The sequence below is a fragment of the Vicia villosa genome, linkage group LG1, assembly GCF_029867415.1.
Source record: "Vicia villosa cultivar HV-30 ecotype Madison, WI linkage group LG1, Vvil1.0, whole genome shotgun sequence".
Lineage (NCBI taxonomy): Eukaryota > Viridiplantae > Streptophyta > Magnoliopsida > Fabales > Fabaceae > Vicia > Vicia villosa.
This window is the reverse complement of record NC_081180.1, coordinates 97,913,484-97,939,392: the sequence shown is the minus strand read 5'-3', so window position 1 is coordinate 97,939,392 and position 25,909 is coordinate 97,913,484. Positions and strand designations below refer to the sequence as shown.

The 25,909-nt window shown below is 35.3% G+C and overlaps 1 protein-coding gene across 1 annotated transcript; it reads right to left on the bottom strand.

Annotated features, from left to right (window-relative positions):
* Window positions 1-23,334: 23,334 nt before the first annotated feature.
* On the bottom strand, window positions 23,335-25,909 carry LOC131643656 (ran-binding protein 1 homolog a-like). The gene is made up of 4 exons (XM_058913940.1): window positions 25,653-25,909; window positions 25,424-25,575; window positions 25,219-25,344; window positions 23,335-23,929 (listed from the first exon to the last, which is right to left on the bottom strand). The coding sequence occupies exons 1-4, from the start codon at window positions 25,796-25,798 to the stop codon at window positions 23,691-23,693; spliced, it is 663 nt and encodes a 220-aa protein (XP_058769923.1). The 5' UTR covers window positions 25,799-25,909; the 3' UTR covers window positions 23,335-23,690.

Sequence of the window (25,909 nt, the reverse complement as noted above, 5' to 3'; positions counted from 1 at the left end):
AGAGTTTGCTATGATGGTTTTTAGCTTTCCATATTGTAGAGGGAGAAGATTGACATGCAAGGTTAGCACTTCAATAATAGTGTTAATATGAGAGTGAAAAGGGGTGTATGAATGAGAAACATTTTAATACTTAATAAATGGCACACCTTCCTTTTTAAATAGGATAAGTGGTTGGAAATTGAATGTGTGTGGCAAGGTGTGGGTTATAATCAGTCGTCAGATTGATCAAGACGATTGGTAGAGTGCTTTGCCTACTTAGTGGGGTAAAAGAGTCTACTTATTCTGCACTCATTAAATCATTAAGGGAAATTTTTTCTATGGGCCATTTAGATGAACCACGATAGTTCTTTCTATAGTATGGGCGATTAAACCAACTGAATGTGATTTAGAGCCTTGTTCGAGTTGTTGTTTGATTATATTCAATATTGAGAGATGTGATAAAGTTCGTGATCGTGTGTCTTTAGCATGGACAAGAGTCCTCCTATTTTGTGTACCATTGTCTTTAACGCTTGTTGTTGGGCCTTCTTCGTGGACCTTGTGGATGATTCAGAACACTTGCCCATCAAGCCCTTGTTCCTATGTTTGTAGAATAAGGGCTTTGTCGGGTTTGTCTTTAGCCTAACCTCTAGTAGAAGAAGATAAATAGCCTTGATGGGACGTGGATGTCTTTGGAAAGGGGTACATTAAATGTCTCTCTCACAATTAGCAACATTTCAAAATAATGTCTCAATATGTGTCCCTATGTCTAACGGAAATGATTCCTTCTAGTATTAGGGAATTTGAGTGCTTATGAAGAGTGTGTGATGAGATCTAAATTGTTCAATACTACAAAAAAACAAATTTAACCTCAGACACAAAATGCATTTAACCTCGGTTAGAGAAACGAAGTAGCAAAGGACGTCATGAAAATTTGCCACTTTACCCCCTCGATTGTTAAAAAATCGAGGGATAAATTTATTTGCACATGAGTTTGATCTTAAAAAAAATATTTTTTATATTTATACCTCTCAGGTTATTACTAAAACAAGAAGAAAAATAAATACTTTTTTAAAATACTCATTACATTGTTTACACATATTATCAATAAATTAATTTGTTTAGGCGCTATTGTTTACAAAGAATATTAAAGTAAAAACATATAACAAATTTTGAATCGGATTCATCGTCATTAGAGTCAGTGAAGAACAAATGATGGATCCTCGTTTCATTGAAATCTTGGGAAAGAGAAAATGTTGGGTGCAATATATTTTCAATGGTCTTTGCATTTATTTGTTTCAGATATAAAAAAAGGGTTAGATAAATAAAATAAATATTCAGTTATATGGTTATTGAAGAACACAAACCTTAAACTCAAATAAGTTTTTGCTCTTGCAATCCATCATAGAGAATGTTATCAAGCTTCTTTACGCTTCAAAGTTTTCATGTCAAATATTTCATTATCAATTTTTGATATTCAGAATGCTTTTATAATGAATATCGTTTAGGTTTCACGCGGATCACTAATGGCAATGTCAAGAGCGTTGATACTCATTAAATGGACAACAAATATTTGTTTAAAGAGGATGAATATCTTCAATAAACACGCTTAAATATCTTCTCGGTTATGGAAAAACTGAGGTAAAACTTATTGCTTTCCACATACCCCTTGGTTTCAGTTGAAAACCGAGTTGAATAAATTTTTTAAACGAAATACATTGTTTACACAGATTATTAAAATACATTGTTTACAACAAATTCAAGTTTTGACAAATCTTTGCTCTTATTCCTGAAGAACAACAAATCTTTGTTGTGATCCAGATTTAGTTGCATACCCTTTGTTCACCACAAACACTCCACAATTTATCCAACTTCTGATAAGTTATATGTTTCAAATATGAGAATTTTTTCTGCACTTGCAATCCATCCCAGAGATTTGATGTTCATGAGCATTTCTAGAGCAAATATTTTCATGAAAAATGCTTTCACAAGAAAGATAACAAAGATATACCCTTTGATTAACAATATCTTGAGCAAATTTTGTTGTATATCATTTGATTAACAACATAGGAAGGTTATTCCAAAACAACAACAACATTATTATGTGGGATAGATTGGAAGGGTAGAAAAAATATTTTGTTAAAGGTAGAAAGAAGAACATTGAAGATTTTTTCTGTCTTGCAATCCATTCAAAAGAATGATGCATACGATTTTTGAGCGGCTACACATAAGTTGGGTTTATGGTCAAAATGTATTAACCAGTGTTTTTATAGTAAAATCTGTTTATATATTCCATCGGATATTAGAGAAACCAAGGGATAAGATTATTTATAAAATAAAGGCGTTGTGAGATATTGGATCGAACTCTAGTATTGTCGAAGGGTAGCTTCTTGGTTCGACAGTTCGACAGAGTTAAGCATGAAGTCGAAGGATTGTTCACATGCTGGTGTCGAAATGTGCATGCTGTAGTCGAAGATGGGTCTAGCATGCAGATGTCGAAGATGCTAGGGTTGTTAGCATGTTAAATTAGGTTTTAGTGTTTAAACCCTAATTTGTTAAGTTAGCTTGTTTATTAAGTTGGCTTGTGTAATGGGCCTTGCTGAAAAAGCCCATTAGTTAGTATGTTAGGTTTTATTATAAATAGCATACTAGTCTCTCATCATTGCTAAGCTGCAAATCCTAATTTGGGTGAGAGAGGTTATTTGTTATTCTTGTAAACTTGTAATCTTGTTTTAAGAGAAAGTGAAAGAATAGCAGTTATAACCAATTCTTGTGTTCCTCTTCTTCCTTGTCCTTTATTCTTCCCTTGGATTATACTTTGTTCTTGGTATTGAATTCACAACAAATTGGTGCGGTGAGCGTGGAGAAGATGCCTTCAACAAAGTATGAGATTGAAAAGTTCACCGGAGTGAATGATTTCGGTCTGTGGCGCTTGAAGATGAAAGCCCTACTGGTTCAGCAGGGTTGTTTGGAAGCGTTGAAGGGAGAGGCAGCCATGAATGCAGAATTAACGGCAGCGGAGAAGATAAATATGATCGAGAAAGCACACAGCGCAATTTTGTTGAGCCTTGGTGATAAGGTTCTCCGGCAGGTATCAAAGGAGACGACGACATCAGGGTTATGGGTGAAACTTGAAAGTTTGTATATGACCAAATCGCTGGTAAATCGACTCTACCTGAAGCAAGCTTTGTATTCATTCACGATGATTGAAGACAAAGTATTGGCTGAGCAGTTGGATATGTTCAACAAGCTGATTCTTGATCTTGAAAATATTGATGTGAAGATCGATGATGAAGATCAAGCACTGTTACTATTGTGTTCTTATTCTTTTCCCTAATTCCCTATTATACTTTGTTATTGGTATCGTTTTTCACAACACCTGAAGAAGTTTGGTCGGGACATCCACCAGATCTCGACAAACTGAGAGTATTTGGCTGCATAGCCTATGCTCACATTAGGCAAGACAAGGTCGAACCTAGAGCTCTGAAATGCATGTTCATGGGATACCCTGAAGGAGTCAAAGCTTATAGGCTATGGTGCCTAGAGCCAGGTCATAGGAGGTGTATCACCAGTCGAGATGTAGTTTTCAATGAAGCTGAAATGGCTTTTAAGAAAAATGATGATGTTGGTCGAAGTACAGAAACATCTGACGAAGAGCTGGAACAGGTAGAGATTCCTGTTGAGGTGGAGCATGTTGATGCTGAATTGCATATCCCAGATGAAGTCGAAGAAGAAGCAGAAGATGCTGAAGTTGAGGAAACTGGCGATGACTACCTATTGTCGAGAGATAGGTCGAGAAGAGTCATCAAGCCACCTCAGAGACTTGGATATGCAGATCTTATAGCTTATGCCTTAATCTCTGCAAGTGAGGTTCTAGACGAAGAACCTAGAGACTATAAGGAAGTTATGAGGAGTCGAAATAAGACTGAATGGCTGAAGGCCATGGATGATGAGATGAAATCTTTTCATGATAATCATACTTGGGAACTGATCAAGAAACCTGTTGGGGCAAGGTTAGTCAGCTGTAAATGGATTTTCAAAGTTAAGGAAGGAATTGAAGGAGTGACGTCGAAAAGATACAAGGCAAGGTTAGTTGCAAGGGGTTTCACTCAGAAAGAAGGTGTCGACTTCAATGATGTGTTTTCTCCTGTTGTGAAGCATAGGTCCATTCGAATGTTGCTTGCCATGGTGGCACAGTTCGATCTTGAACTGGAACAGATGGATGTGAAGACTGCGTTCTTGTATGGTGATCTAGATGAAACGATCCTGATGAGGCAACCTGAAGGGTATGTCGAAAAGGGGAAGGAAGATTATGTGTGCAAGTTAAAGAGATCTTTGTATGGGCTGAAACAATCTCCTCGACAGTGGAATAGGAGATTCGACAAGTTCATGGCACGCATAAGTTTCATTAGAAGTCAGTTCGACCACTGCGTTTACTTCAGATTTCGACCTGGTAATTCATTTGTTATTTTGTTGCTTTATGTGGATGATATTCTCATAGCTAGCAACAGTGTTGAAGATGTGATGAGGGTGAAGGCTGAACTCAATAAGGAGTTCGATATGAAGGATCTGGGAGCTGCTTCCAGGATTCTTGGAATTGACATTCGGAGAGATAGAAAGAAGTCGAAGATATGCTTATCTCAAGAGGCATATCTACGGAAGATTCTTGAAAAGTATGGTATGTCGAATTCGAAGCCAGTTGTGACTCCAACAAACCCTCAATTCAAGCTGAGTATTGATCAGTGTCCCAGTACTGATGTCGAAAGAGCCTATATGAATAGCATCCCATATGCTAATATAGTCGGTTCTTTGATGTATGCTATGGTCTGTACTAGACCCGACATAGCATACGCAGTAAGTCTTGTAAGCAGGTACATGGAGAATCCTGGAAAGGCTCACTGGCAAGCATTGAAGTGGATTTTAAGGTACATAAATGGGTCTCTGAATAGAGTCCTAATTTATGGTGGAGCCTTGGGTGAAGATAGTAAAGCAGTAATAGAAGGATATGTCGACTCTGATTATGCAGGTTGTATGGATTCCAGAAAATCTATTTCTGGATATGTTTTCACTATGTTTGGCACTGCAATTAGTTGGAAAGCAACACTTCAGAAGGTTGTTGCTCTATCAACCACTGAAGCGGAGTATATTGCCCTAACTGAAGCTGTGAAAGAAGCATTGTGGCTTGAAGGTTTTGCGAATGAGCTGAAACTTCAAGGTCGAGGTATCACTGTTAAATGTGATAGTCAAAGTGCAATACACCTGTCGAAGAATTCAGCCTATCATGAGCGAACTAAGCACATTGATGTGAGGCTGCATTTCGTCAGAGGAGTAATCGAGCGTGGAGAAGTCCAAGTGCTGAAGGTTTCGAATGAAGACAATGCTGCTGATATGATCATCAAGACATTGCCGAGTTGCAAGTTTTTCCACTGTATGCAGTTGATAAAGCTGCATGAAGAAAGCTAGTTTGTTCCTTGACGTTGTAGAGTTAGGTCCAAGGTGGAGATTTGTGAGATATTGGATCGAACTCTAGTATTATCGAAGGGTAGCTTCTTGGTTCGACAGTTCGATAGAGTTAAGCATGAAGTCGAAGGATTGTTCACATGCTGGTGTCGAAATGTGCATGTTGTAGTCGAAGATGGGTCTAGCATGCAGATGTCGAAGATGCTAGGGTTGTTAGCATGTTAAATTAGGTTTTAGTGTTTAAACCCTAATTTGTTAAGTTAGCTTGTTTATTAAGTTGGCTTGTGTAATGGGCCTTGCTGAAAAAGCCCATTAGTTAGTATGTTAGGTTTTATTATAAATAGCATACTAGTCTCTCATCATTGCTAAGCTGCAAATCCTAATTTGGGTGAGAGAGGTTATTTGTTATTCTTGTAAACTTGTAATCTTGTTTTAAGAGAAAGTGAAAGAATAGCAGTTATAACCAATTCTTGTGTTCCTCTTCTTCCTTGTCCTTTATTCTTCCCTTGGATTATACTTTGTTCTTGGTATTGAATTCACAACAGGCGTATTTTTAGTTCTAAGTAAAATTTAAAATTGTAGGAGCTGAGAATCGAAGGTCAAACCCTTAGCAATGTTATATGTCGGTTTTGTTTAAAATATTTTATTGTAAAAAAATTGAAATATGACGTGTTCCAGATCATTTGACTTTGAACTTTTAATGGTTGAGGTGACTGACTTGTCATAAAATACATTATTTATAGTAGTGGTTGGTGGTGTGGTTTGCACTTTCCAATATTGAGGATCGCATGATTCATCTTTCTCGAAGACATATAAGAAATTTTGGAGTTACCGTTGTAGCGGGGAAAATCTGATATCGAAGCCATGGGATTGACTCGAATCAATATTCCGTTTTGAAATTGCCACCGCGCTTTATTTTTTCAAAGGAAAAGGGAAAAGAACGTAAAACCCAAAGTTTTGTTTTTTTAAAACAAGAAAGAGAACTCAGGTTCGGGTGTTGATTATATGAGGGGAAGGTTTTAAGCACCCCTCATATCCGTGGTACTCCACGGGAACCTTTTTGAAAATCTGTGTCGTGTGTGCTAAAAAGGGTTTGTTTTATTTTTAAAATAAGCTCGGCAAAGCGTTAAGCTTTGGGCCTACATACCTCCTCGGTGCAATGGAGAAGTCAGAGCTAATGTTGTTCTGCTTTTGGGAAAAACGTTTTTAAAACGAATAAACACTTTGTTGTCGTTAGAGAGAAATACTCAGCCATTGATCTTGAGCATGAGAACAAACAAGTTCTTTGCATCGCAAATGAAAGAAGGGCGCCAACTCGGATAAAATCAACGAGTATGCCACTAGCTCTCTCACGCGGAAAAGATCTCGTTATTATCAATCAATTTCAAAATCGTGGGGTATAACCACTCGTTTCGACAATTAACGGTGTCTAAACTTTTGAAGAAAAGCCACTAAGGGCGAAAGATATTTTTAAGAAAAAGGTTTTGAAAAGATTGCAAACATAAGAATGTTTTGGAAAAAGGGAGAAGATTTTGAAAATTTAAGAATGGGAGGAGATGAAGAGGCTATCCTATTGCGTAAAATAAAAGCTAAGGAAAGAAACGGTCTAACCAAAATAAGAAGCCAACACTTGACATTGTGAGTCAAGGTAGATTTCCCATCCTTTGGACTTATCAATACCAACGCATTAACACTTAGGGATCCAGATGAACTTATTATCTTAGCACCACTTTGCATTAAGCACATTAGAATTCTGACGAAAATCGGGCAGAGTAACGGCTGTTTTCGGGTAAAATCCTTATATCAATGCCTTGGAATTAACCATCAAGGGCTTTCAAGGAAATACCTGCACACATAAACATACAACAGAACAATGTCAGACAGACAGAACAATCACAGGATAGTAATAGAATGAGTCCAGAGGTACTAGGTCCATAAGTCCGAATCTCCAAAGCGCTAGGGATAGTAACCGATAGTCCAAAGAGAACCTTATGTATTTTTTAGATTTTTGGTTATTTATTAGTGTTTTAGCGGAAAAATAGAGTATGATCCAAGTGGACAAAAGAAAAATAACGGAAGCATAAACATATGTCCAAGTGGACAAAGAGAAAATGACGGAAAGTAAATATGATGAAATGATAAAGTAAAGCGATAAAGCGAGAAATGTAAAGAGCGGTAATATAAAGAGCGGTATAGTAAAGGTGCGGAAATTAAAGTTAGTTGTTAAATGTTAAAGATAACCATCTTGAAACTTGTCAAGTATGTTATCAAAGTTAGTAGGAAGATCTATGGTGAGTGAATGATGTACTCGGATTTAAAGTCAATGGGGCTTATCAGAAGCTTGATAAAATCATAGCGACTACACGATAAAAACCTCCACAAGTCTTAAATCAACCGCATACAATTCTCTTCCATGTTTGATCTTTTATCGAGTCGGGACACGAAATATTGCGCTATGTTAAGCAGATCGCCAAGTGATTTATGTAGAAATCACCCTACAACGAGGCCGGTCAAAACTTTATGTGCTAATGTATGCGAGAAGAACGATATGTAGATCGCCTTCCGAAAGCAATACCGCACGAAAAGAAAATAGGTAAAGATCTAGTCTTTACTAAGAATCCATAAGAATTCTCAAAGTATTAAGACTTTCATCGATCAAAAGAAAAAAAGGAGAAAGAGAAGATAAAATGCATAAAGATAATCAACTCACACTATCATTAATATCATTCATCTAATATTATGAATTTGGTTCTTTCAAACCTATCAACATCCTAGATCCAATGATATTAATGAAATGGAGGAAGAAGAATAAAATTCACAAAAGATAATCAACTCACACTATCATTAATATCATTCATCTAATATTATGGATTAGGTCATTTCAAACCTATCAACATCCTAGATCCAATGATATTAATGAAGTGGAGGAAGTAGGAAACCAAAACAAGCATAAAAAAAGCAAAAAACCACATTCTGCCAGCAGGAAATCGATTTCATGCAGAGGGAAATCGATTTCCATAAGGCAGTTTTCAAAAAAAACAAGTTACGTACAGCATGAAATCGATTTGAGCCTTAAGGAAATCGACTTGACCAGTGCAAATTTCAGCAAAAACAACATTTAAAGGCATAAAACTTGACTTAAGCAAACATACAAACACCTTATGATCACATATCAATTGGAGCACGAATTTTCCATCAAATCACCATCAAATAGCACCAATATAGCATCAAAGATGCATCACACACAAGCAACAAGGATCTACATCATGATATACAAAAAGGATGAAGAAAATTTACCAAATCTTGAACAAAACTTGGATCTACTTCAAGAATCACCAACACAAATCTTGATTTCTCAACAATTGAAGAAAAAAGAGTGAAATGGATGGTGGTTTAGCTCAAAGTTTGTGAGGTTCAAGATGTAACTCACAAACTTTATGAAAGAATAAAGAGCTTTGGTGAATTTGGTAGGAATGAGGAGAGAAATTGCAAGAGGTTTTTTGGCTCTCAAAGCTTGAGAAATGAGAGAGTAGTGGGCTCTATTTATAGGATGAGAGCAAGAGTAGTGGTAATTTGGTCTTTTTGCATTTGGTAATTAGCTTGTGTTTAATTGGTGATTAAAGTGGCAATTAAATGGTAAGAAATGGTAAAATGAGGTTTAAGTGGGTTTAATGAAGGGATTAATTTTGATGAGGTGGAAAATTGGTAAAATGATCAAAGAAAAAGGTGCCAAAATGATGTCAAGCTTCCCTCCTTATATTTTTTGAATTTTGCCTTAAGGAAATCGATTTCCCCAGGAGTGAAATCGATTTCACTCTGTTCCAGAAGAGAAATTGGCGCAAAATACACTAGGGAAATCGATTTACCCAAGAGGGAAATCGATTTCATGCTGTCCAGAATGTGATTTTGGTGAAGATTGCTGCAGGGAAATCGATTTACCCAGTAGGGAAATCGATTTCATCAGTCAGAAATGTGAAAAATGCCTTGTTTATTGCATGTCTTGGCTTGGTACCTACAAAACAAAAGCCTACAAAGAAACAAAGCAATATTTTTGGTATTTGGGTTAGTATAATATGCATACAAGATAAACAATCATTGGTGCTTGATGGTCCCTCTTATTGATGAGGTGAGTGCAACACCATAAACAAAACTTCCAAGTGGAGCTCTTGATTAGTGATTGGGATATGAATGATATAGGATCTTAGGGTCAAAAATTGGGGTATGACAACCATATTCTTCTTTTCACAATTGGTGCATCTTTGAAAGCTCTTCTCCTTCTGCATCTGTAACCTTATATCTTCGCCAATTTCTTTTTATTAGTCATTAGTTTGTATTTGCGCCACCTCTTTTTTTAGTAATACATACAATACGTGGATCATTGAATTCATCTTTTCTAAGTGAATTTTTAAAGTAACTTATCTTATTTTATTCATCCTAAATAAATTTTTTAAGTAGTAATTTTATATTTAAATTTGCCAAAGAGAGTCTTCCACCTCTCATTTTTCTTGCGAACTTCAATTTTTTTTTTGTCTCTATCAACCTGCACACAAAGCTCGCTCGAACGCTTCCTTTCAAATACAACAATATTTAATTAATAACATAAATAACTAATATGTCTAAATAATTTTATATTATCTGATCGTATGTCAGTCATTTGAAACATACCACCTCACTTTTTTAGCCCAAAAATCTTAAGAAGTGACCAATATTTAAATATTTTAAAACTTAAAATAAAAAAAAGTGCGATATGATAAAAAAAAAATGCTTTCTTTGCATTCAAGAAACAAAGATGGAAGTCATAGAGAGAAGTCTTTGTAATTGGCTGTGGGGTTCGTCGGAGTGTGACTTTCATTATAAACCGTCCGAGGGGAGATCTGGAGGAATTCTAACAATCTGGGACAATAAGGAGTTTCGTGTTAAAAGCAGGATATCAAGAGATCATTTTATTTGGATGATAGGAGATTGGGGCGAACCAAAGATACAAATTAACTTAGTAAATGTATATGCTCCGTGCGAAGCATCGAGGAAAAGGACCTTGTGGAATAATATAAAAACCGAGATAATAGTAAGGAATAATGAAAAGTGGTGCGTTGTTGGCGACTTCAATGCGGTTAGGAACGACTCTGAAAGAAAGGGCAGTAGCGCACTCAATAGAAGGACGGAAACAATGGAGTTTGATGAATTCGTCACAGAAGCTAACTTAGTAGATCTGCCTTTACATGGAAGAAGATTTACCTGGGCTAGGACAGGCGGAAAAGCTATGAGCAGGATAGACAGAGTCTTATTGTCAGAGGAGTGGGTTAGAGAGTGGCCCGAATGTAAACAAATGTGCATCGACAAAGGGCTCTCTGACCATTGCCCTATATCCCTAAGGGAGTCGGAGCAAAATTGGGGTCCGAAGCCGTTCCGAATGTTATCATGCAGGAAAGATATAGATGGTTACCATGATTACGTCAGAGAACAGTGGAGAAATATCTCAGTGGAAGGATGGGGAATGTTTGTGCTTAAAGAAAAATTCAAGCAGATAAAGAAGGATCTCAAAGAGTGGCACAAGAGGCATGCGCAAAATCTTGGAGAAAAGATCAAAGCCATCAAAGATGATATTAATAAGCTCGAAATCAAAGAAGAGTCTGAGGGGCTGTCAGAGGAGGATATTACGAAAAAAAGGAAGAAGTCGGCAGAATTATACAAGGTGTCTAACTTACAGTGCGGCATTCAATGGCAAAAATCAAGAATAAAATGGCTAAAAGATGGAGATGCGAATTCAAAATACTTTCATGGATGGATAAATAAGAGGAGAAGGGATAATGAAATTTTGTTCCTTGATTTAAATGGCAAAAGGGTGGAAGAGGCTGCAGAATTAAAGAAGACCATTGCTGAACATTTTCAGCAACAGTTTTCGGCTAGGAATCCTAGATTTATAGATGTAAACCTGAGTTTCAATCGAATATCCGAGATGGAAAAGGAGGAGATGGTCAAAGAATTCACAGAGGAAGAAATACGTCGAGCCGTATGGGAATGTGACAGTTCGAAAAGCCCTGGCCCTGATGGTGTGAACTTCGGGTTTGTGAAAGAATTTTGGCCTGAGGTCAAATCTGATTTCATAAGAGTGCTAGAAGAGTTCCACAAATACGGGAGGATGGTCCGAGGGGCAAATTCTTCCTTCATAGTGTTAATCCCGAAGAAGAAGAATCCAACAAAATTGGACGAGTTCAGACCAATTTCGTTGATCGGGTGTATCTACAAGGTCATCGCAAAGGTGCTAGCAAACAGACTCAAAAAAGTGATGAATTCTATCATTTCAGAACCTCAATCGGCATTTATTTCGGGGAGACAAATTCTGGATGGTATTTTAGTTGCAAACGAAGTCGTTGATGAAGCAAAAAGAAGGAAAAAAGAAGTAGTATTGTTCAAGGTGGATTTCGAGAAGGCATACGACTCAGTGGATTGGAATTTCTTAGAGCAAGTGATGTCCAAAATGGGATTTCATGAGAAATGGAGAAGGTGGATTGCTGAGTGCTTGAACACATCTACAATTTCAGTATTGGTGAACGGAAGTCCCTCATCAGAGTTTAAAGCGAGCAGAGGGTTGAGGCAAGGAGACCCATTGTCTCTTTTCCTGTTTTTGTTAGTAGCAGAAGGGTTCAATAGCCTTATGAACAAATCAATCGAGTCGGGAAACTACTCAGGTTACAAATTTGATAGAGGAAAGGATAGTATATCTCATCTGCAATATGCGGATGACACATTAATTGTCGGAGAAAAGAAGTGGGGAAATATTAGAAGCATTAAGGCAAATTTGATACTGTTCGAAATGTTGTCGGGCCTGAAAGTAAACTTCCAGAAAAGTTGTATCATAGGCATCAACATCTGTCAATGCTGGCTCCGGGATGCAGCAAATGTCTTGAATTGTAAAGTTGGCGCCATCCCATTCACATACCTGGGGCTCCCCATTGGCGCCAATCCAAGAGCAAAGAAGACATGGCAACCAGTGCTAGACACTGTGAGTTATAGATTGTCTTCATGGAAACATAAGCAGTTATCTATTGGAGGTAGAGTGGTTTTGTTAAAATCTGTCCTGTCCGCAATTCCGGTGTATTTCTTCTCCTTCTTCAAAGTTCTGCCAGGTATCGTCTCTAAACTCGAGTCTTTATTTAAACAGTTTCTGTGGGGAGGCAGGGAAGGGGTGAGAAAAATTAATTGGTTAAAATGGGATAAAATATGTAGACCTATCGAAGAGGGAGGGGTGGGGATTAAAAGCTTGAGAACCTTCAACTCAGCATTATTAGGGAAATGGCTGTGGAAAATTAATAATGAGAGGTCCGGGTTATGGATTAAAGTTTTGAACGAGAGATACGGAGGGAATGGGGGTATCATTAACATAAGCGACGGGCATAGTTCATTCTGGTGGAGAGATATATGTAGCACGGACATAGGGAATAACATTAACGCAATAGAATACTCAGTTAAAGAAACGTATAAAGTGTTGAGGGCGGAAGATGGGATTGAGACTAGCAGCATGTGGACAGCCGTCTGGCATAAATCGGTTCCGACCAAAGTCTCATGCTTAGTTTGGCGATTACTCCATAACAGACTTCCAACTAAAGATAATCTATTTAAGAGAGGAGTCTTAGGCTCGGATAACACTTCATGTGTCAGCGGGTGCGGCCAGGAAGAATCGGCCTCCCATTTGTTTTTTGTCTGTCCTCTGTTTGCAGGTGCTTGGATCCTGATAGTCAGGTGGCTCAGAATTATGGTTGTCTTACCTATTGAAGGCAGGGAACATTTTGAACAATTTGGTTATCTCACAGCTGGTGGCAAAAAAGAAGAAATCAGAATTAGAGTGGTTTGGTTCGCGTGTATCTGGTGTATTTGGAAATCTCGGAACAATAGTATTTTCAAGAACAAAGAAACGTCTGCAGAAAAAATTTTCGAAGAAGTCCAAAGAGTTGCTTGGAACTGGCTGAGTAGCAAAAACTTATCTGCAAAATGTAATATGTCGCAATGGTTCTTGAATCCAAGGATACTATTAGGATAAGTAGAGTCGGTAACGGAAGCAGGATTGTCTGTGGGGGCATCTTCAGCAGCAGAGAGATGTTACAGTGTTGAAGTTCACGGTTTCTGTTGGAAGGAGCAGGTGCTTCGTCAGCTGGTCGGGTTAAGCTTTGGTTAGGTGACAAGAACTAGGGGTTAGGTGTTGGAACAGGTGGAGTCATGCCTCTTGTCACTTGCCTAATTATCTCATGTTACATCTCAAACCACTGGCGGATAGCGGTAGATCGAGAGAGAGGAAATCGGTGTACTCATAAGGGCTGGTCTCGGTACAATCTTGGTTGTTATCACCATTAAATGTGACGGTGTCGGAGATGGCTGTTTATCGGGTGGCTTGGCTGCGGCTGTGAACTACTGTCATCAATGGAGGACAACTTGGCTCTGGGAGATTATGAGCAACTTCACAAAGGCTTCTAATTTGCATAGGTGGATAGTGGATACTGAGTTTGGAATAAGAGGCAAATTTAAATCCAATCCTGGCACAGAATATTTCGCGACGGGAATTCAAATTATCAGGTTTCGTCGGCGCTCGGTTTGGAATTTTCTGAGTTATAATGGGTTTGTAAATGCGGTGATAGCAGTGTTCCGGGGTTAAGGTTAATGATAGTTATTCTGGTGTGGAGGTTGTTTGTGTGTTTAACTAGCCTGGTTTGCTCGGTCGAAGCGGGAATTAGAGTATTGTTGTTCAGCTCTAGGGGGTTGCATTGAGGTCGTGGGAGTATTATTGTGAATCAACCGCAGCTAGATGTTATGCACCAGTGCCTAAGTTCTTCTTATAGTTTGCGTGGCTGCATAATTCAAGTCAACCTCGTTTATGTGTATGTGCCAGCATTCTATCGGATGAAGTCGGCAGTACGCTTGGGCGGGCGCTTAGTGGATGGAGCTTCATGTTGGTTGTCCGGTTATTGGTTACGGTGTTGGTAGAGGGGAACGGGCAGGGTATCAGCTGTTTCGATCTTCCATCATTTTCTGAGTCGCCCCATATATTGGAGCAAGTCTGTTATTGTGTGGTGTTTTTTAGGTGTGAACTTTCAACTTCTGAGCTATAATTATGGGATTTTGATGTTATGTGGCAATTCATAGATGAGGCATTAGTAATGATAAGCTAGTCTGTAGTTGTAATTTAGTCAGGATATACTTACTATATTGCTGTATTGAATACTGGCATGTCTCATGCCTTTGGTTGGTAATATAATTTTGCTGTTACAAAAAAAAAAAAAATTTGGGAGAGAAAATAAGTTGACCCTTAAACTAGGCAGTCCAAGGAGCAAAGCCACTAGAAAAATATTAGAAGTTTACTTTAATGCGCCGCTACATATACTATACAGTATACACCATACTTGTGTAGTATAACAAGATATAGATTATTTCATATATATATATAAACAATTTGTGATTAAGTTACGTGGCATTTCCTCATTAGACATATGCGATTCATTAAGATAAGAAGTTGGACTTAAAAGCAACCAAAAAGACAAACCCATAACTCTGCATATATTGCAGTGAACTCCGCAGGGAACATGTATATGTTATTTTATTCATTAGCTTTGTTTTTAGAAAACCGGTGGTTTTGTTTTAGCATATAAAACTAAAAGTTCAATTTAGTTCGACCATTATAAGTATGACTATGGATTCTCTACCTCATAATTTTGAGGTCGCTTCCATTTATATTACCAAAAGTTTATGGCAAGATTGATTTTGAATGTTGATAATGATCCTAATTTATTTATAAACTCATGGAGTCCCTATCCGTATTATAATTCTAATGAGAGGTGTCAAATACATCATCAGTTTGATATTATTTTAATTAGTAACTTGTCACGAGGTCCTTGCAGCTATAGCGTCGTATAAAACAAACAATGTAGTAGTATCTTAATATGTGCAGCAAATGGGTTAAATATTGGGCCGTTCCAAGGCAGCAAATGAAAGAAAAATAGTAGAGAATTTCTTGATGGACCCCAATCTTTTTGGACATCTATGGCGAAAATATCAAAATGTTTCTGTATTTCGGAAATGCATCTCCGAACTCATTTTTTTTTGAAAAAAATTGATTTCGGAAGTGTACTTTCGAAAACACCAAAAAGTGCTTTCGATGATGCATTTCCAAAATCACCTTTTTTTTAGAGAGGGGTATCTTCGGAAATGCATATCCGAAATATTTCAATTTTTCGATTTGGCATATTTCGGATATGGATTTCCGAAAAAATTTAATAATTATTAAAAAATTAAAATCAAAGTGAATCAATACATTTAATATTAAAATTAATTATATTAATTAAAATATATTATTAAATATATATCATTAGTAGAATTAAAAACTGTTTTCAAAAATAATTTTTTGTTTTATAGTTTTTAAATTTAAAAAATTAAAACAAGTTATAGTTATTTTGGTTTTCAGTTTTATTTTTTGGTTCCAAAAACTATTGTAATAAAAACACGAAAAAATATATTACCAACTTACAATTTCTTTTTTTTGGGTGCACTGTTTTTTTTTTAATTTATTTTTTAAATTTAAGATTAATTAATTTTTATTTTTAACTTATCAAAAAAAATTTCAAACAATAATCTTACCAACTTTCTTTTTAGTAAAATATTATATTCTTATTGTTTTAATTTAACGTTAAATAAGTTTTATTCCTATAAATATTTAAACAAATTTAAAAAATGACAGCTTTTGATTAGACATTATTTTTCGATTTAGTCTATTTTATCATTTCATATTTATTTAGTCAAACTAAATCACACATTTATTTAAAACAAATATTTAAAAATTTAACTATTAATTATATTAAAAATACTTTTTGTACATAAATATATATTAGTCAAAAAAATATATGTTTTTCTTTTAAAACAATATTTAAAGAAATTCAAACATTCCTTTAATATCCCACTTTTTTTAATTTTTTTAATTTTTAAAGATTTTTTCGGATATCCGAAAAAAACTCAGACCATTTTTTGTGGATTTTTCGGATATGCATATCTGAATTAATTAAAATCCCAATTTTTTCGGAGATGCATCTTCGAAAACACCCATTTTGTGGTGTTTTCGGAAATGCATCTCCGAAATCTAGGAAATAATGATAACTTGTGTCCTAAGACACAAGCTAAGAACTAAATGAGGAAATATTCTCTTAAAAAGTCTGCATTAATTTTAATAAAAATATAAAATTAATTGTTTAGTTATTTTTTCCAATACAAATTTTTTATAAGTGGATTTCTTAACTTGTATCTCTAGGGCACAAGTTAGTCTTATCTATAAAAAAAATATATTAATTCATCTCCATTATTACTTCGGGATATCTCAAAACTCAATCTTAATCAATGTTCGAATGCATTCATCTGAAATACATTGTCCCTAGTAGTTTCTAGAATATATCAATATACACAAGAGTTAGACTCCCTCTCACCATTTTCAATTTCATTTTTTTTTCAAGAACCTCAAAAAATTTTAAACTCTCATTTTTCATCCAAATCAAATATTAAGACCTACAATCTTTGAGAAAATATTAAATAATCTATCAGGTAATGTTTAAATTTACAATATATTTGTTATTTATATCTAGTTTCATATGAGATTGAAATTCCTAGGTTAGATGTAATCGCTGTCATCATGCATCCAAAAGGTATATTTCAGAACCACCCTTTAGATGGATTCTTTCGAAGTCATGTAGAGAGAACTCTAGAAGCATCCTTTCAGACCATGATAGCAACATTTTATATATGTTTCATTGTGTTTGTTTTTCATGTTGCATGTGTTTCATTGTGTTTGTTTCTTGTTTTACGTATTATTGTGAAATTGATAGAATAATTAAAATTACTTGTGAATAAATTATTCAGAGTTTAATCACACCAAAAATTTTGATGTGTGGACAATCAAAATAAATGGCCTTCAGCAATAATAACTTTCAATGCAATAAGATAGTGAATTAAATTGGCAAAAGAAAATAAAAGGAGGCGAGAAACACTAAAGATTTGTTTATCCAGTTCGATCAAATGATCTACGTCTGGGGGAGAGAGCAACTCTTCATTTCACTATACTGTAAAAGTTGCTACAAGATATTACAAAAGAGTTACAAGAAAATAGTCTTCAAAGTTCCCAAGAACAAACCCTATTTTCTACCTCAAGTGTTTCTCAATCTCTCCAATTCTCAGTATAGTAATCATACAAACCCAAGGTGTTAAGAAATATTGTCTGATCCTTCCAGATAATTCTAAAAGGTTTCCCTAAACTCGAAACCCTTATTTTTTTTCCTTTTGCTTCAAAGTTCAAAAATCGTCACACTACAATAGCAGAAGAAATACATATTTATAATTGCTAAACCACAACATATCCATAACAAAGCCTAAAACACAACTCATTAACAAATAGGTCAGCGAACTAGCCCGAAAAATTGCTAGTGTTGAAATATGTCATTTTTTCTTCTCTTTTCTCGCTTGAAGTTTTACGGCATATTACAATAATCTCCACATTGAATTGAAATCAATGGTGATGTCAATTTAACCACCAACCACCTTGTTGTTATCTACCATATTGAAATAGTATTCAACAACATTTATCGAGTTGAAGTCACCCTTAAACATTGATCTCGCCACTTGCATCCACTTGTTTCCAATTACCCTTTTCTGCCTAGGTAATCTAACAAGCCCACAAGAATGATTTTCAACCATTATTAACTCCACATGCCTACGAATGCATCCCTGAAGGTCTCTGTTTCTATATTTTGCAACCCTTTAACCAAATTCAAAGCATAACACCTAAGGCTCGCATAATCGTCTCTTTGAGATGATACAGTCTCCTTATTTACCTTATCAGAAGTCAAAAGATAAGCAGAGGCCTCTGTAACTGTTCATTCACTACTATTATTATAGATAGTAGGAAACTCCACCTCAAACTGTGTTTTCTCCTCCATAGTTCCTAAAAGCTTCATCCCTTGGTTCTTACTCTTATTCCCCTGAAGGAACTCTCTGCCAACCAAGTAAGTTGCTTTGACACCAGCCTTTCCCCAGAAACTCAATGACAAATCAGCGGTCTCATGCATCTTTATCCCTTGTCTTCTGTAAAATTTATTAAATTGTTTTGAAGCAACTTTCAGACAATCATCATGCCTTAATCTAAAATCTCATAGCTTGTTCTTGTTATGAAAGTCTTAACTAGTTGGAGATGAATGAACAACCACGTTTGAAATTTCTAAGATATATATACCACATATTTTAGACCCTTTAACTATGATCACTTCATCATGAAAAATCTTCGACACCCCATGTTCAACTCTAGTGCAATAGTCTAGATCATCAAACATGCTTATGGTCAGCAAATTTTGCTTCAACTATGAAACATACCTCACATTGTGAAGAAGAAACTCACGATCATCAAACATTTTAAGTTTGATTGTACCAATATCATGAACCTTGCAAGCCTTATTGTCACCAAGGTAAACTACTCCACCTTGCTCCAACTTCAAAGTCTCAAAGTATTATATTCTTGATAAGAGCAACCGGAGTCTCTGACCCAACTATCTTTTGTCTCCAAACTCGACAGCACTTGTGCACTAGAACTCTCATAACCATCCTCATCTAAGGCAGCCGCAACTTGAATAAAATCATCATTATCCTTTCTCTCGGGGTAATCCCTCTTGAATTGGTTGATTTTTTACAATTATAGCATTTTACCTTTGACTTGTCAATCCTCTTTGATTTGGAAGTCTCTTTATGCTCAGCTATTCCTCTTGAGACACTTAAGCATTCACCACTATCATCAATATTTAAATATTTTACCTTTGAAATTTCTTTCGATCTTACACTCGTCTAGACTTCATCCAAACTGATGGTACCTTCCTTTTCATAAAGAATGACATCCTTAAAGTGCTTAAAGGATATGGAAAATGAGCTCAATAAGAGAAGATTCTTGTCCTCACATAATTATTCACCTCAATATTCTCAAGCTCATCAATAATCTTGTGAAATTTTGTCAACTTCTCTACTATGCATTTGTTCTCCACCATTTAAAATGAATAGAGTTGTTGTTTCAGACACAACGTGTGAGCCAAAGACTTAGTCATATACAATTATTCAAGTTTTGCTCACATCAAAGCCAAAGTTTTCTCCTTGGCGACTTTCCTTAGAACTTTAATCTCGAGGCACAAGATAATGGCACTTTTGGCCTTATCACCATCTTTTTCTTCTATACTTTAGTTAGGCGTGCAAGCATCTATGCCTCACCCTTCAAAGCTTCAATACACTTTTCTTGAGTTAAAATTGCTTGCATCTTTACTTTCCACAATTCAAATTTGTTGCCCCTGAAAAACTCTTAATCTCCCGTTTAGCCATAGTGCTCATTTGTAAACAATACCCATTTGTCCCACGGTTGGTGCCACTTGTTGTGAAATTGATAGAATAATTAAAACCACTTGCGAAAAAATTATTCAGAGTTCAATCATACCAAAAAATTTGATTTGTAGGACAAAGAACATTGACAGCCAAAAGAAATGACTTTCAATAATAATAATAATAATTTTCAATGCAGTAAGATAGTGAATTATATTGGCAAAAGAAGATAAAAGGAGGCGAGAAACACTAAAGATTTGTTTACCCAATTCGATCAAATGATCTACGTCTGGGGGGAAAAGCAGCTATCCAATTCATTATACTTTAAAATTGTTACAAGAGATTACAAAAGAGTTACAAGAAAATAATTTTCAAAGTTCCCAAGAACAAACCTTATTTTCTACCCAAGTGTTTTCCAATATCTCCAATTCTCAATATAGTAATCATACAAACCCAAGGTGTTAAGAAGTATTGTCTAATCCTTCTAGTCTAAAAGGTTCCCCTAAACTCTAAACCCTTATTTCTCCCTTTTGCTTTAAAGTTTTAAAATTGTCACACTACAATATTGAAAGAAATACATATTTATAATTGCTAAAATCAAACAGATCAATAACAAAGCACAAAACACAACCCATTAACAAATTGATCAACGAACAAGCCCGAAAATATGTTAGTACTAAAATATGTCATTTGTCCTTCTCTTTTCTCAGTTAAGGTTCTAAGCCATATTACAATATTCACCACCTTGACTTAAAACTGATGTTGATGTCATTTTAACCACCAACTACCTTATTGCTCTCTACCAAATTGAAACACTATTTAACAACTTTGGTCAACTTCTCTACTCTCAATCTGCTCCTAAAATTTCTTATACATTTAATATTATTTTAATGTTGAAAAAGTAATTATTTATTGTTAAAGCTTGTGTAGTATGTTGTTCTAACTCAGTTGTGAAATTGTAAAATTAAGATAGGCTTGTTCTCTTCATTTGTTATAAGTATAAAGTTAGAGGTTGAATTTGAGATAAAATATTAATCTAAAAAGGTCATGGATTTATCATGTGTTAAAATTTATGTGATAGTGAAAATCTCAAGTGTTATGCTTGAGAGATGGCCTCATAGTTTGGGTTGAATTAGGGTAAAACCTAATGTCTTCTTGTCATATCTCCCAACTCCATTTTCTTGTACTTATTAATTTGTTTATTACTTCTTCTTTTACTTCTCTTCTTAAAATAGGATAAAACCTGATGTCTTCTTGTCATATCTCCCAACTCTTCATTTTCTTGTACTTATTAATTTGTTTATTTCTTCTTCTTTTACTTCTCTTCTTAAAATTTATGTAAAACCAATTTCATATCTATCCTTTCTATTGTGTTTGAAATCACTTGGGTAACATATTTGTTAATTTGTATTGAATATTGTTTGATATTTTAATTAATTGGTTGAAGTTGAGGTATGTCTAGTGACAAATAAAAATTTAAAATATGGTTAAATAATCAATTGTATCCAACAAACAACTAATGCATGATATCTTTATCCTTAAATGAAGATCGTATCTGAATTCATCGACTGAACGATAAAGAAACCAGAATTTGATTATCCAAACCATGTGATTCGGAAACAATGCAACACTATGATAATTTTTTGGCACTATCATTCGATTTCTTTATAAATTGTGATTAGCATTATTAAGATCAATGATTCCTCCTCGATTTGGAAAGAGGTCAAACAAATCTCCTAAGGTAACTTAGTTAGAATCTTTTCGATAACCCATGATCTTTCCTCCATTAAATAAGGTGAATCCTCTATTACTATCTATTTTACCTATTTGAAGAACATTTTTTTATGAACTATTTAATTTCCTCTCTATCTCCAATTACACCCTTGCCTCTAGGGGTGGAAATAGGCCAGACCGATAATAAGGGCCTACAGTTCAGCCTATATAGGCTCAAATCAGGCCACACATTATTTTTAAATATAAAAGACATAGGCTTCTTTATAAGCCTATTTAGTTAAAAAGGCTAGGCCTCGGGCCCTAAAAAAGTCTTTTAAGCCTATCAGACCGACCTATTTAAATAAATATGAATACTTTTTATATGATCATTATGTTATATTTTGTACTTTGAATTAAAATACATAAATAAAACTTGGTTATCTAAAAGAACTTGTGAAAATAAGATAAAAACATCATATGAACATTGATTTCATAAGTTCTCTTAAACTAATAGTCTCCTAGAACTTATGTTAATAGGTAAGTTAAAATAAATTAGTTTATTTAAACATTATTTTAATTGCTTATTTATATATGTTTAAAACAAATAGACTTTTAAGTAGGCTAACAGGCTAAACAGACTTTCGAAAAGGTCAGACTCAGGCCTAAAAAATAAGCCTACGACAGGCTTTCGAAAAGGTCAGGCTCAGGCCTAAAAAATAAGCCTACGACAGGCTACAGGCCAGACTTAGGTTTCGATATTTTTTGACAGACTACGCTTAAACTTGACAAAGTCTAGCTCGGCCCAGCCTATTTCCACCCCTACTTGCCTCAAATAGTTGTTGCAACTTTTTTAAGACCATCAATCAGTATAGAAACCACGAACTACTTTCTTGTTAGATCTCAAATCTTACTTTTTGACCCCTATGAAAAAACTCCAACAACAAAGACAGGTGCAAATTGATACTTTACCAGACCCTACACCCTACAGTACCACATCTTTAAAACCTAATCAAGCAAAGTTCAAATCTTTTCAAAAAAAAAACAATGGTGGAAAACCCCAATTTGTACCAATTGTAAAAAAATCAATCATATAATAGACAAGTTTTATTTGCTCCATGGTTTCCTCATGGATACAAAACCAAGAAGTTTGTTAATAACATTGAATCTCACAGATACAAAACCAAGAAGCTTCTTAATAACATTGAATCTCAACCCAGTAATCCACCACAATATGCTCACACTTTCACCAAAGATCAAATTCAAAGTCTCCTTTTCTTGCTTCCAAAATAAAAAAATGTAATATCAATCCTCGTTTCCACCCTAGCCGTGAATAACTACAATCTTCCTACAATTGTCCAAGTAACTTCACAGGTACTCATTTATTTTGGTGTTATACAGGTACTCATTTTGTATATCATATAAATATTCTCTCATCCAAACAATTGAACAATCAATCACCGGTCTTATTATTGCACAATAAACTAAGTGAATTTTTATCTACTCAACTCAAAAAATTGATTAAGATTACCTCCAATGTAAAATGTTTTGAAAACAACAAACAATCATACTATTTAATAAATAATTAAATAGGTTTAAATTAAATAGTACCATGTGATTGGTTGAAAATAATATCCAACTTTTTGTGATGGATAAAGAAATTGTCTCCATAAACCAATCACCAAATTATAAGAAACTCGGTTGTAACTTTTAAAAGTTAATGAATTTCGCCGAAACAAAAAGAAAACTCTGAAATTTACAAGAGTTGAAAAACAACTAAAATTAAAAATAAAATAAATGACTAAAATGTACTTTAACCAAAATATGGAACTCAAACGAATTGTAAACAAAACCTTTGTTTATGACTTTGTCCATTCCCGACTACCCCCTCCCAACCAACACAACTCATTACTCGTAACAAATACATATGTAGAATGAAAATAATAACAATAAACTCCCAGACCCCAAAAGCTCAACAAGTTCAAGTCTCAAAATTCACACCCAACCCTAATTTCACTTGCTGAAAAAACCCAGGGACACAAACAGTTCAATTGAACGACAATGACAATCTGGCAACCATTAAGTATGACTGTATCCAAAGACAAGGACAGAAAAAACGCGACCACAACTTAATCAGATTGCATAGTATGAAATATTAATAAATAATACTAAGCAGTGGACTCAGGCTCTTCAACTTTTTTATCTGCATCTGCCTTACTGGTCTCACCTGATGCTGGCTTCTCAGTTTTTTCCGCAGATTTCTCTTCATCTTTCTTCTCTGCATCAGCAGCCTTGTCATCAACACTCAATTTCTCAACAAGAGTAGCTGCTGCAGATGCTTCCTGGTCATCAACTTGTTTTTGAGACTCAGCAACTTCTTGGAATGTTTCCATAAAGCTTTTACAATCTAGAAGAGAGACAAAGCAATGGTTAGTTTACACACAATGAAACATAAAATTATAAGGATGTTCAGTTAATGAGCTATATCCCGGCAATATTCTTATATCATCCACCCAAACACTAACTACAAGAATGGGCTGAATCATTGAAATAGAAAATTGGTGTGTGTAACCTTCACAATAATATTAACTAAAGCAATTTCCATACATCCTATGTACAGGTAATAGAAATCTTGATCATCAGCAAGGGCATCTTCGGGCACAGAACTGCCTACAATGAACTACAAATAAAATAAAGTACATTCTTTGTGTAAACAGTCCTCGTGTGGTTGTGATCTTCATATTTATTTTGATGATGTTGCGGATGAGTATGTAACAGAGATTGTGCAGACAAAAATTAAAAGAAAACTCCTAAACGTGAGTAATACGGAGAGAAATTTTAACTGTGCTATCATATACAACAGAAATTTACAAATAAGAATCTAAGATATCCTCATATTTGATTTGCAGTAATAAAAAACATAAAGACCAGCCAAGAACCTTATATTCAGATCTTTAACTATGAAAATAAAATGATGCACATCATTCAAACTTCCTTCACCAACTAAATTGTTTTACTGAACACTCTTTGAAACCAGAGGCATGCTTAGATCTTGAATACATTCACTTAATGACACTGCACTGAACGACAAAACTACTTAACCATTCGGCAGTTGATGTAGGAGACCAATCACTTAAAATGCAATTGTAAAGTTCAGTTTTTATAAGTTGAGAGAAATCAAGTAATCCAACACAAACTGAATTGATACAAAATGTACCCAAACTTTATTCACCAACTAAATTGTTTTACTGAACACTTATTAAAACCAGAGGCATGTCAAGATATCTAATGCATTCACTTAATGACACTAGACAACAAAACTGCTTAACCAATTGGGCACAAACCCATCAAAGTGAACAGCTGGTTGATGATAAATGAAATGAGTCAAATCAGCACAAGACCAATAAGTTGATGTTATGAAATCTTACAAACAAAAGTTCACATCACAATGCAGTCTAGTACACGAGGTGAATGTGCCTCAACTATTTTTGCTAAGAACTCATCAAAAGATACTTCAGAATCACAAAGCATTCAACACATAAATGCTAATGTTGAGAGAGGATACTAAGTGCAGAACTATACAATGTGTTGATGCCTTTGAGTGACTAAAAAAAAAACAGAAATTGGCAAATCAATTATAAGTAACCAACCAATAGCAACTAACAATGAATTGAAAGTCATCTAAATCATACTTACTTTCAATGGATGGAAAACGAATGCAGAAAAGCTCATCCTTGAGTTCCCCATCAGCAAAATCCCTAGCATGCCAAACGCAGGATTTCTCATTCCCGGCATGTTCTTGCACAGACATAGTAGGTATAACTGCAATCCAATAATAAGCAATCAGAAAAATCAAATCTTAAAATCAAAATTGCAAAAGAAAGATGCAGAAAACACATACTGAAATGATTGGCGCAGATCTTGAGGGTTTTGGATTGCCTCATGAGAAGCCTAACTTTACCGGTAACCTTATGTTTCAAAAACTTAACAGTACCAGCCCCTCTCTCCTTCCACTGATTTCCATCCTTATCAAACCGGTAAAGCTTCGATTTGCTGCGATCAATGAAAAATCTAAGATAAAACCCTAAAAATAAAAGGAAAAAGTGAAATATGAAAAGGAAAATACATACAGATCTAGAATGGCGTCTTCGTTTTCTTCGCCAGTGGAAACGGCAACCTCCTCAAGTTTGACGATGGGAGCGACTTGTGCTCCGGTATCTTCGTCGTCGCCAACGGCTGGTGCCTCCTCCTCTTCACGGTGTTCAGGATCGGCCATCTTGTGTAGAGAGACGAATTGAATTGCGTGCCGCTAGGGTTTAGAAAATGTTGGGATTTTGGTAGTGAGAGTGAGGACTTGGGTCTAGTGTTGTAATGTATATAATGCGGG

Bases quoted from the DNA above. Each gene is read 5' to 3' on its own strand.
- LOC131643656 (XM_058913940.1), bottom strand. From the start codon at position 25,798: ATGGCCGATCCTGAACACCGTGAAGAGGAGGAGGCACCAGCCGTTGGC. The intron at 25,345-25,423 runs GTATGTGTTTTC...ATTGGATTGCAG, and splicing joins GATCTGCGCCAATCATTTCA to TTATACCTACTATGTCTGTG. The intron at 23,930-25,218 runs GTAAGTATGATT...TCTCTCTTCTAG, and splicing joins TCGTTTTCCATCCATTGAAA to ATTGTAAAAGCTTTATGGAA.